The 13802-nt window shown below is 32.3% G+C and overlaps 1 protein-coding gene across 2 annotated transcripts in view; it reads right to left on the bottom strand.

The window, feature by feature from the left end:
- Positions 1 to 8362: 8362 nt before the first annotated feature.
- Positions 8363 to 13802, bottom strand: part of CDH9 (cadherin 9) — a 60996-nt gene continuing 55556 nt past the window's right edge. For both annotated transcript variants that reach the window (XM_037145371.2, XM_037145372.2), the window contains 3 exons: positions 13606 to 13723; positions 13260 to 13511; positions 8363 to 8850 (listed from right to left, as the gene is read on the bottom strand). In XM_037145371.2, the coding sequence (XP_037001266.2) occupies positions 8363 to 8850; positions 13260 to 13511; positions 13606 to 13723 (858 nt within the window). The remainder of the gene's footprint in view (positions 8851 to 13259; positions 13512 to 13605; positions 13724 to 13802) is intronic.

Raw genomic sequence — 13802 nt, 5'->3', positions numbered from 1 at the left:
AGAATAAACTCTTCTACTCCGAGAATTCCTGTTGTCTTATTTAGCGTCACTAGATAGACATTTTTGTCAGGCCATAATGTTATGATAATTCAATAAATAACATCCAAGTAGATTATATTATATAATTTCACCGATGTTTTATACTACTTAACAAATACATCAACAGCTCTGAAACTGAAGTTGGTAGCTACATTTATTATAAGTTAAGCAGTTTATTAGCATGATGCCATCAATGTAGGAAGCCAGCACTAAGCAGGAACACAAGTGGAATATTTAGAATATGGTAAGCTTCATAGTTTTTTTTTTCCCCTATGATTCAGTAAGTTGTAATTTAAAGTAGGATTTTTCTATAAAAATTAAAGACCAAATGTCCAAAAACACTCAAATAATGTATACGAATAAGCCTCTATATTTTAAAACTAGATGGTATTAAATAGGTGCAATACATGACTGAGGATCAACATAAGAACTGTTAGGTACAATGTTTTTCTTATTTTACCCTCGGTGATTGCTAAAGTTTTCAATCACTGAAAAGTTGTCTTAGCACTCGAGAAACTATTTGCCTTTTGACAAATTTAACATCATGCTTGGGAAAGTGTCTGGGATGGAAGAGGGGAGAGCCATCAAAATGTCTCCCTGGCTTTCCCACTGTAATTTAATTTAATTTAATTTAATTTAATAAAAATGACAAAAAAATGCATTTTATTCATTGATCACAGAAATGAGTAATGGGCTTTGTGTTACCACTGCCAATTTCTCTGTGCTCTCCTATTACTAGAATGGTCCCAAGTTCCAGATGAAACTCTTTAGAATGAATGTGACGAATGACATGGGTAATCTTCAATCCTCTGCTTGGAGCTAGACTTCATTACTTCTAGCCCACATCTTCCTTTTCTTGCTCTACAGATTAATTTACAGGTGATCTTTTCAAGGTTTCAAAGCATTATATATAACTTCAAAAAGTATGATCTGACCTCTGGTCTCGAATGGCTATTGTTTCACAGTGTTCCTCCACCCAAGTACAGGACACGCTTCCCACTGGAACCTTCCTTCAAGGCGTAAGTACAAATTTACCTACTATTGTTAGTTTTAACAGAAGAGCCCCAATAAACTAAAATATGATCATCCATATCTGAGCCTACGTACATTCCATCTGACTTAAGGACTTATTTTTTAAGGCAAAGAAATAATGTTCAAAATTATGTGGGATTTGTCCCCAATCACAGATTGATTTTTCCATCTAAGGAGAAGAAGGCAACATAAAACTCATCCATATTGTTGCAATTTAGTTTTTACAATTAGTGATTTTTAAAAATATTTCCCAATGTTTTGCCAAGTATATATTATTAGTAAAACATTTATTGACTCTTTGGATTTTTTCTGTAAAACAAATGATTATATATGTTGTTATTTAATAGTAAGCATTTCAAGTTGCCTAGATTTAAAACTTTTGCTTCACCTCTTACTAATTTGTGACCATATGTAGGTTTTAGTTCCTTGTTATATAATAATGAAAGTCCCTATTGCTCCATCCTGCCTGCCCGTGATATTTATACCATTAAAGAATGATAGTGATGCACTCACTCCATACCTGGCTCATTACTACAGTTTAAAGTTAGCTTTTGATATCTAGTATTATTAGATATCATGGCTTCAGATCCAGGTATTGCTCTTTTCCAGAACATGTCTTTCATGTGTAATTTCAGACATTTCTATCTATAAGAAAAATTATTTTATATCCTTTGGTTTTTCTAAACTCCAAACTCTTGTTGGACATTTTATCATATATTTAAGCAAATCCAGTGCCATTCATATTTTCTGAGACAAATATGATGTGATTAAACAGTTCACAGCTCAATGCTACTACCATGTTTTCAGTTTCATAAAATAATGATAATATAGTATTGGATACTTTCAATATCAGATCTTACTGAGTCAAGTTGCCTAGACTTAAAACTTTGCTTTACCTCTTAATAACTTGTGACCATATGTAGGTTTCAGTTCCTGTTGTATAGTATAAAGGCAAAGGTAATATCCAAATAAGAGACTTTGGGACTTTAATGAATAATCCATGTAAACTGATGAGTACAATGCCTGACACATACGAGCACTCAGTGCGGATTAAGGTAAAGTTATTTTCCTGCACGTGTCAACCCCTTTATTCTCACAATAGTCAAATACTCATCCCATTATAATTAAAATCATATATATATATTCCAACCAAAATATTTCATTTAATAAAACTGAATATTTTATTAAATGAATAAAGCTAAATGTTGACCAATTTCATGATTAAAAAAAGCATTAGCAAATATCTCTAAAATATTATGAAGATGGGGATAAAAAGCAATAAAATACATATTTTAGAATATTTACAAAATGTCCGTGTATGTTATTAAAGTTGTTTTTAACTTTACTACATGACTATTTTTAGATTTCAAAAACTTAGCTCTATTTGTGTGTTATTTTTGTGTTGCTGTCACTTGATCAAGTGGATGGACACCTCCTCAGGTGTGGGTTGATTGTGCAAACTGGTGATTGTGCAAACTGGTGATGCTTTGCAAGCCCCCTCAGGTGTGGGTTGCATGTGCAAACAGGTGATGCTTTGCAAGCCCACAGGTGGGTTAGGAAAGGCTTCATTACTTACATAATCGATATCCCTGGGGAGAGCAGGCTGTGCCTCTGAAGCAAGTTGGAAGTGGCTAGAGAGAGGAAAGAAAGGATACTTGTTCTGTGTTGTTACTGTGGCTAGGGCAATGGGCTAGGTGAGTGCTGTCTCCCGCGCGCAGGACTTCTGAGGTTCGAATTTTCCAATCTGTACCCAAGGAAGAAACACCAGGCTTTCTTATCAGCTTGTCTAGATGTGGACTCAAGAAGAGGGAAGAGTGAGGCTTTAAAACCATCAGTGGTCAGATATCAAAAAATGGTATCAATATCCTCATTATATTGTGACTTTAAATTTTCATATGAAAAGTGACTGAATTTAATAGTAACAGTTTTTTACCATATTTTATTCACAGATTGATTGATTTTTACCAGATACAGTAATTCTCATTCATACGCTGTATTTTTTTAAAATCTAGTTTTAAAACACAAGGGAAGCTAAAAAATATTTCTTACTATTTTTAACCTTTGTATCATTAGCAAGCCTCAATCAAATACCATTTTATTTTTTAGTTACTGGCTTTAGTTTTATCTATTGAATTGAATTTCAAAATATTAAAAGGAATAAGTTCTGAATTGTACTATTTTTTTCATTTTTTCATCTAGCCTCACAAATGTTGCATTTAATAAGGATTTACAAAGTCAGTGTTCTATTAACCATTAATTTACATAAGCTCCTTTCAATAAAGTTTCTTTGTTGATATATTGTAATTTAAATTATAATTTATAATGTGAGACAATACTGTTTATTAAAATCATACTTTTCTTAGTATACCATTCCTGTAACTTATAGAATACAGTACCAATGCTTCTTATATAAATAAAGTGAAAACATATTCCACAACTAAAACAGTCATTGTAAATTAGCATTAGAGAGTGGCTGTAAAGGTCCCATACTTTGATAATTATAACTTCTAATTCAAATAAACATATAAGCATTGTATATTTGATTCATTTTAATTGCTTTCATATAAATAGTGTTCCACATCAAGTTGTATTTGATTATTAAATAAGTGTGAGAATACTGAATTCCAAGTATATAAAAAGTATTAAATGAAATTTGTAGGATACTTTACATTGAAAAGTATTACTGAATAAACATAATGAAAATGTTTAAAAATTGATCTGAATGTTTATATTTATCTCAACAATACAATTACTTAGATATATTTTCTTATAATTCATATATATGAAGTTATTATTAATACCATTAATGATTATATACTAAATATATAATAAAATCAAATAAATATATTTATTAATAATAGCACCATACATTTTTAGAATTCTGCTCAAAATCATATGAGTAGAATATGACCTACAAATGCAATGCCTAATACCTATTAGAAGCAGGCAAGCCATATAAATTAATGAGCAATTAAGTGTTCATAAAATAAATTTCTGGTGACTAAGGAGTTAAGGCACTTCAAAATACTAAGAAAACTTCAGTGTATCAAACACATCTAGAGCAAAAATACAAAGAAACTAATTGAATACCAAGAGATAATTATTGTTTAAAACATAGTGGATCTATCACATTAGGGACAAATAAGCAATAACATTATTTGGAAGATATGTAGACCAAGTTAACTTAAATATAAAGAGGATGAAGAACAAGGGAAGCAAACCAGAAGTGCTTGACTTGAGCTGTGGAACTCGACCTGTAACCCTAAAGGACAGATCCAGGAAATGGGCAGGTTCATTGCAGGATTAGTATGAGGATGCACCTGGAAGAGAGGGCAATTAGTCCACCCACTGGAATGGTTCAGTGGCTGAAGAAAAGATTTCTTCAAGGGGATAAAATTGGCTCTCTGCTTTTTGTGCTTGAGAATCTCATGAGAGAAAATTTAGATGATTGACAAAGAGCTTGGAGCCAAATTAATAATGAAGGCACATATAAAAGCAAGCAAATTGTAGCAGGGAAACTAAACCAGAGTGTGCATAATTTTGATAACATTGAAAATAATCATTGTAAAAAAACACATATTTATGAATGTTATTTATATCATTAAAATAATTGCTATAAAATTATATAATTGTTTAGAAACAGTAAAATAAGAGTATCTAAAGGAAGCTGTCTCCCATAAAACTAGCAATTTATGAAATTAACTGAGTGACCCATTAATATAAAGGAATGTTTTAATCTCACTAGCAGATTCTTCAAGAAAGGTGGATCCAAAGGGGCACATTTATAGGTAAAATGTTTTGACTTGTAAATAACAGGTGATACTTTTGCCCCAGTTGTTAACACTATGTTAGCTAATTTGATTCTGAGGAACAATAAAGACAGCAAGCAGGTCAGATAAAACCCATTGCCTGGGCATTGCTGTTTGACCACAGAGACTGAAAGGGCTGGTGTCTATTTCATATAAACTATCATTAACCAATATTAATTCTTAGAAATAGCTATGTATTATTACTGAAATTTGGGAAGAAATTAAATATTTAAGTAAGAAAATATTTTGAGGATCAGTTAGCTTGCTTTTACCCATGTTCTATCATCCAAGTATAAAATAAAAGTGAGCTAAGAGCAGGCCATTGGTTAGGAGATTATGAAGATAATTAAAACTTCAGAAGAGAAGGTTATTATTTTATCCCTTCTTTTGGTTGGCTTGTGATATAATTCTGACATTTGGATTTGGTGGCCTGAAATCTAGTTACGTTTCATTACCATATTCTTTTACAAGCAAAGATCAGCTAATGCTATTGTAGTTCTGTGAGAGGCTTTAAGAAAAATGGAAATATTATTCATGCTTTCTGTAATTTTGAAAAGATTTTTTGAAATAGTGACTTAATTAAGATGAACCAGAATTTAACAGTATTTGGATTTAACAGTTTATGCTGTAATCAATGCAATGTTGAATAAATGCAAATTATTTTAACTTTGAGTATAACCTATTTTATTTATATGTCTTTTATGTTAATCTCCTAATTACTCATTGTATTTTATCAAATGAAGAAGTATCATACTAAATATCGAGCATGTCATTTGACATTTGGCAAACCTTTGTAGTATAGTATCTAGGAAAAATGCACTAACCTATGAGAATCAAGTGATAGAAACTATAATAATTGGGTGTACTTTGTGCATCTAGTAAAATAAAATCTAAATCAAATAGGGTAAATATTGCCATGTCTACTTTTCTGGAGAAGGTAAGGCATTATTTTCAACTTGTCAACAAGAAAATAATAAAATCTGATCTGACTTCTAAATGCTTTTTTTCTCACAATAGGCATTCCCTGAATTATTGGAAAGTTATAGAAAGTATTGGTATTACATAGCTCTGATAATTTCATTAATCAAATCAGATTATCTGATTTATAGCAAATATGATTATTAAGTATATCTATTAAATATGAATATCTTATCCCTGTCCTAATAAAGATTCTGTATATCAGTCATTTTCAGATGAAGGAACAAGAACTCTGAATCAAACTTCACTATTTAATAGCCAAATTGCCAAAAAAAAGGTAGTCAAATTAAGATTTCTTCAAATGGAGCTTAAAAAAATCAATATCTTATTCTAGCTAATATGTGGTTAAAATATTATTTTGTCATAGCAACTGTAGATCTAAACTTGTAGGTGGCTTGGTTGGTTGTGATACTCGTAGATGTTAAAGAATGGCAAACCCAAACAGGCACATGATGTAATCATCAATTTCTCCATCTCTTACTTGACATAATTTCTTCTTTTTAAGCAGCTGTTACAAATGCAGTTATTATCATCCTCTTCAGAATTTGTTTACTTATTGTCACTTATCTTTCTAATGATTATAGTTTAAGGGATTATGAGGCATCAATAGCTATCTAATTAATTCATTTTTTTCTAACTACCTTGATATTTTATATCATCCTCTTCAAATATTTGTCTGATTCAGGTTGAAAGAGCTCTTGCAATGAGGTAGCTAACTACTTTATGAGGTAAAAATATTGAACATATTTTTTAGAACATAAAAATAGAACATAAGATGTTCTAAACTAATATCAAAACAGAAAACTTTTTGTTTTCTGAAACATTCCAGTTATTTAAAAAATCAAATAATTTTAAGGGCCCAGTATGTTTTTTTCCTTAACATTACATTAAATCTTTAATATGTGTTAGGTATCTGTGGTAAAATCAATAAAGCAATCTTACTTTTTGAAAATGTTATCACATAGTACAATGATAGAACACAAAAGTGCCTATTTGTGATTTGGTAGGTATGTGTTATTTGAAAAGTCTTGACGACAGACTATTCAATGTTAAATTTCTATACAAATTTCAACTAGGAATCACCCTGACCATAACTTTTGCTCCTTGAAAGATAAGTAATAAAAGGGAAAGAAGAGGATCATTAACAGCACAGAAAATGGAGAGCAAGGAATCTCACTGTGAAATTACTTTTGGTTTAGGTTTTATTTTCCAGGCCAACCAGGGCAAGTTTTCTATATGTCAGTCTTTCAGACACTGCAGGAAAGTTATTATGCACAATTCTCCATCTCCTTCTTTCCGTGTGTGAAGGTGTCTATGTTCTGTTTTTGGACTATCTAATCATTAATTAAATTTTACATTTTTTGAGGTTTGTGGTCTTTAGTCTATATGTCACTAGTTTTTTCAAAATTTCCTCAAATACACTGACTATGTATCTACTCAAAAATAATTAAAATACTTCTCTAGCTGGTATATACACACTTTAAATGTTACTCAAGTTACATTGCATGAATTGTCTGATCATGAAGAAAAAATATCAGAAGTATTACTTCTCACCTTGAAAATTACTATTCATAGAAGAAGAGAGATTTAGATGTCATCTACATAATATCACTGGCAGAATTTCCCTCCTAATTCATGCGTCTGTCTCATAGTAAAGAATTATACAAAAAATTAATCCATCAGAAGCATAATATCTTCTGTTCCAAATGTGACTTGTATCCTATTGATAAGTAGACACCAGTAGCTCAATAAACACCCATTTATATTTAAGTTTTGAAGCAGAAAATCACAATTTGTACTACAGTTCTCGTACAGTTCCAGTACATTCCAATTCTGTATCACATGCATAACATGGCTACTTTTTCCCTGAGTACCTTTACCTTATCGTGTTTTCCATCTAAAGATGTAAAAAACTTTTGTTATAAGTGACATCAGAACTGCTTCTAGGAATTAAATAAAATGAAATTTATTTTTACAAATACTAGTTTATTTCATAAAAATACAAAAATATAAATATACATTTATAAAAATATGAATAAGTTAACACCAAGACATTCTTCAACTAAATAAATATGGCAGTAATATTCATTCCTATTTCTTTAGAGATATTTTTCCATTTTAATTTACAAAGCAGTTGCACAATATTCATTTAATAGTAAAGGTAACTGTAATTCAGTTAAGAAAACATTTATAAAGTTCTTATACTTAAGGAAAGGCACAAAAAGCCTTCATATATTTTTATTTATTATTGATGTGATATATTTTCCTTCAGAGATTCTTAGGCAAAGAGGGTGAACTGGTTTATTATTACTTTTTGAAAAATCTATGCCATTCATATTCATTTACAGAAAATTACTGATTAAGCAAACCCATACTAAGACAACACCTACGTATTGTTTGCAATTTTGACTTTTTAAAAACTCCCTCCAAGGAAGAGAATACAGGCCACTCAATCCAGTAACAAAGAATACTTTCACTAACATCAATCAAGTCATAAAATACTGTTATTCTCGGTCACTTTCATCACCTCCATACATATCCGCCAGTTTTTTAAACCGAGGCCCCCAGTCGCTGAGGTAATCATAATCTTGGTTACAATCTGCTGTGAGAGATTCTAAAGAGCTGAGTGAATCTGCTATGGAATCATTCCCTTCATAGGCATATGTAGCCAGTGAATCATAAGGAGGTGCATTTGGGTCCGAGTCATTTTCTTTTAATCTTCGATGGATAAAATCTTGTACATCAATATTTTCCCACAGAGGCACAGTCCTCCTTATCTGAAAAATAGTTTCCGGCATTACGTCCCTTCTAAGTTTACTTTCTTCTCTTGCTTCAGGATTCCTCAATGTGCCAATGTCAAAGGCTTGAGTGTCTTCTTCCCCGCCGCCTTCATCATTGTAAGTCACGATGTTGTCCCGGACGTCATCTTTTGAAATTATGAGAGGTTCCTTTTTTCTTTGCCTCTTCAGTGCAGCAAACAGCACAACTAAGACTGGAGAGAGAGAGAGAAGGAGAGATAATTTCATGATTCAGATTTAAATGATATATAGCACATTTCTGTGAATAAAGTTTGTGTGGGGTGAGAAGTGCTAAAGTTGCCTAAAAAATAGTAACTTTCATATACAAATGCAGGGTGCTTTGAGCCAATGACTAGGTACACTGAATTGATATTATAGTGTCATTTGTTTACTTTCAAGACTCACTCTCCCACTAAGCCTTGGCATTAAAAAATATTTATTTGGTTATCGTTAATCTATCTAGCCAACTATAAATATTTGATATCTCACTTCTCCCAAATGCATATTTTTATTAAATACTAAAATTTTAAAGCTACAGTAATTATTATGGCAAGGGAAATGGACCATCAACTTAACATTTTCCTACCGACCTAAGGGAACATACATAAAACATTACTCACGTATGTGCATATATACATGTGTGTACATTCGACATAGGTTATGTATATAATGTATATATGCACAAGTATATGCAAACATCGAATATATAACAAAGATGTATAATGTATATATGCACATATATGTCTGTGTAGCTCATCTCATCCCTTCTATTGCTCACACCTGCTTACTTAAATGTCTTTATTTACCTGGTTTTGAAGCCTGCTTAAGATTTCAAATACAACTCAATATTGTCTTTTATATTCACAATATAAAATAAAAACTCAAGTGAATCTTAAGCATATAATCATCTTATGAGATAGCTCTGATCACATCTTATTACTGAGGACTTCCTTGAATTCCATGTTCGCATTCAGCCTTTTGGGCTAAAATGTTAACTTGTATTCCCCATGCTTTCTGTTTTGCTTTATTATTTACCTATATTTTTACTTATATTATATAATTACCTACATAGATCTATATTATCAAGTTTGATATGCTTTTGATGCATACTTGATATACTTTATTTTACATTATATTGCAAAAACTTAACATGCTTGACAGTGAACACATGAAAAATAAATATTTACCTTATGCTATTTAAAAATACTTTTATTTAAAAAACAAGAAAAACACACTGTTGCCAAAATACAACTTTTCCATTTATTTGTTTGTTTGTTTGTTTATAGAGAGGGTGAGAGAGGGAGAGAAACATCAACATGTGTTTGCCTCTTGTGTATCCCCTACTGATGTTCTGGCCCGAAACCCAGGCATCTGCCTTGACTGAGAATCAAACCAATGACCCTTTGGTTTGGAGTCCTATGCTCAATTCACTGAGCTACACCAGTCAAGGCAAACTTTTCCATTGAAAACATACTACATCCCTATTTATATGCATAAGAAAAATTTAAAAATAACTAAAAAAATTCCCCAAAGTGCATTTACACATTGCCTGAAATAACACACAGGTTTCCCTTACTTTAGGGCAGTTAAATATTTTGCCAATACATGTTTCAATGCTACAAGGAAATGTTAGCTCAAAAATCTATCATTTCTTTTCTCCATCTTTGTTTCAAGATTGCACAAAGCAAATGAGACTATACCTCACATCACCCCTTACGGCCTCATAACTCCACCAAAAGCTTGGCCACTGCTGTTGTCACACTGGCAAACAAAAACGCTCTTCAGCTCCTACTAATTGGCAGAAAAAAATTTTTTTAAGATTTTTATTTATTTATTTTTTAGAGAGGGGAAGGGAGAGAGAAAGAGAAGGAGAGAAACGTCAATGTGTGGTTGCCTCTCATGTGACCTCCACTGGGGACCTGGCCCGCAACCCAGGCATGTACCCTGACTGGGAATTAACGGGCAACCCTTTGGTTCACAGCCTGCACTCAATCCACTGAGCTACACCAGCCAGGACAGAAAGAATTTTTTAAAATATTATTCAAAGCATCTTTAGTCTGCACACAATGGTCTTTGAGTGATGAGCTATATTCAGAATTACCTTAAAGAAAATTTGTTTAATTTCAGTAAAAATGAGACACACTGTACTGAAAAAAAGATAAAATTAAACTGATTATGTCAATATATATTTAAAATCCAAAAGACTAGAGAACCATGAAGTAGTAAAAGTTGGCTCTTTGTAAACTTAACATTGAATGCATTAATTTATGAATTGTCTACTTTTTAAAATCAAAAGAACAACTAAATAGTCAAGTTATTTTAAAATTTATTATCTAACATAATGTTTCTTAACTCTCACAAATGGTCCTTAGTACCTATTCTGAGTGGTTTTATTTTTGCTGCCAAGTCAAAATTATCCACTTCTTTTCCCTAGAATGAGGTTATCAGTCTCGGATATATGAATGAAATGTAGAGAGGCTAAGATGTGGCACAGAAAAAAGTATACCATTATTTTCACTAAACCATAACTGGAATTTAGCACTTCTTTCTATTATGAACTTCAGCATAAACCATCATGATAGTAACAGTATGTGACTATAAACCAGTGCAAATCACTTATTTAACTTTGCATCATAGTCACAACTATTTCAAGTGATTATTAGACTTTTACTAGAACAAGGAAATATGACAATAATCAAGTACAGTTTGCTTTTTTTCAGTTGACATATTTGTTTTATCTTATATATCTCATTTCTATTAATTTAAGTTATTGTAAATGGGCCCATACTCTTTATCTGATTGCCAAAGGTGTCCTAGGAACCAAAAAGTTCAAATAATCCTGCCCTAGATTTTAATCCCTTACTTCATCTTGAAACACAGATATAAACTAAGAACTCCATTTCTTCCAATTTAATAGGACATGAGTAAAATATTACTGCCATGCTATATCACTGTCTTGCAAGAGCAAGACTTTCTTAACTAAATAAATGCAATAACTCTGTCCAGTCATCTGCATGAAGCCTCAAAATAGCAGCAAGAGTGCATTGGAACTGTGATCATGAAACCTGATGTTTTATTATCTGGTTCTCACCATTTTAACTAAAATAATAGCAAATCACTGTACATTTAGGCAATAAGTTGGGAAGATGAACAAGTGTGTTTCTTCTATATTGCCCTGGAAAGACAAGTGACACTTTGTAGAATTAAAAAAAAAAGCCTTCTGGGATTTTCTGCAGAAGAAAATCTACAATTTAGTATAAGAATGCTATAATATCTAAACTTATTTGGGGAGGGTGCTTTCATTCCCCCCATGTATGCATGCATATCTTTATGCATGTGTGCATCTTATGTTAATATGTGAAGAAATCTATTCTGAAATATACCTGATTTTATGTTATTAATTAGGAAAGTAGAACTATGTGAGCAAATAAAACAATATGAAAAGCATCCAAGTGGCACGTAGCTAAAAGGGTAGGTCAAAATTTAATCTCCGTGGGGATACAAAAATTTATTACTGAAGAGCCGAACTTGGTAGCAGCAGGTGGAGATGTGGACTGCTGATGGTGATGATATAGCATGCGTGTTCTGACACCCCAAGAAAATGTGTTTCTAAATAGTTGGATCATTTTAACGGAAAAATAGCAGCTTCCCCTCACTTTCATCAATCCCCCACTGAAGTCCTACAAGGATATCTGGCCAAAGGGATTTCATCCAGATAATTTGAAAAGATTTGCAGTGAAAAGGAGCCAGCACATATGGGCATTGGAACATAAATTTGGCTAGATCTCCTGCCCCAAGCATAAGCATTTTGGATGAATATTTGCTGGAAACAGTTTTGGAGGAATGTTTTACAGTGGAACAACTGTTTAATTGAATTAAATCGTTGTCCTGTTAGGGCATGCTCAAATAAAACATTTGCCATTGGAAGCATGACTTTATTTAGAAAACACTGAACAACTACATAGTCCACAATGCCATAGTGATAATTTGTTTAAATGAACATGAGCTTTTAATTTCATGTATTACATCTACATATAACACATTTTATGAAAAAATTATCTTGTGAAAACTTAAATACATTTGCCATTTAGATGTCTGATGTACATAGCTTAATAATGGTTTTGTATTTGTAAAGATAGACTTTGGTTTTGGGACTAATGGTTAGAAAGGAGAATTCTGAATTCAAATAATCTGGGTTTTAAATGTAGTTAGAACACTTTCTAAATGAGTGACTTTATGTAAGTTATTTAGTCTTTCTGTAGAAGAATAAAAGTATTTCCCTTATAGTGTCTATATAAATATTAAATTGATTCTTAAAAATCATTAGAACAATGACCATGATTAGCTCTAAACTGTGTAGGGATTAAAAAGCAATAAATATAAAATATCATCAGCTATTTTACCTTTTTTTTTAAATCTCTGGCAAACTAGACCCATCTCCACAGACAAACACTCAATTGTTTTCCAGGTTAAAAGGATAATTATTTTTAAAAAGTTAAAGCATTCAGTCTTTAGCTACAGAGAAGAGTGCTTTTCGGCTCAGGATCACTGGGCAATCAGAGAGAATTCTGCAAGTTCAATAGCATTCGGGGTGTAACTTTACCGAGTAGTATGAGGACGCAGAGAAGGATGGCAACCAGAGCTCCGGTGCTCAGGCCGGCCGACAGGACCAAGGCCTGTGCGCTGCAGGACTGCATGTTTCCTTGGCTGTCGCAGGCACACACCCGGATAGTGAGTGTGCCGGTGCTGCTTTGAATTGGATAATCGTTGTCAAAGATCAAGACCGGTAGGAGATAGGTACTCATTTTGTGGCGGCTATAGCCATCTTTCCGAGTCATGATTCCTGCTGTATTATCTGTAAAAAAATGAGTGAGGAGGGGATAACTCATATTAGTTCTTAATTTTGCACCTTATGATCTCAATTTTTGATATGAAAAAGTGTTCTATACCTTTATTATCTACAATAGTGAAGTTTGGATTGAGGGGAAACTCTGGCACTGGTTCAAAGAAGAATTTGTGGCCTCTGGGAGGGTCATCTTTGTCCATGACACTGACAGTCTGGATCAACTGAAGCAAAGGACATCAAAGAAAGCACAACAAAAAGCAACTCTCGTTATTTATTACAAGAGAATTTTAATGAGCGTTC

This window comes from Artibeus jamaicensis, unplaced genomic scaffold, assembly GCF_021234435.1.
Source record: "Artibeus jamaicensis isolate MK-2021 breed Jamaican fruit bat unplaced genomic scaffold, CSHL_Jam_final scaffold_369, whole genome shotgun sequence".
Classification (NCBI taxonomy): Eukaryota; Metazoa; Chordata; class Mammalia; order Chiroptera; family Phyllostomidae; genus Artibeus; species Artibeus jamaicensis.
This window is presented reverse-complemented; position numbering and strand designations above follow the sequence as displayed.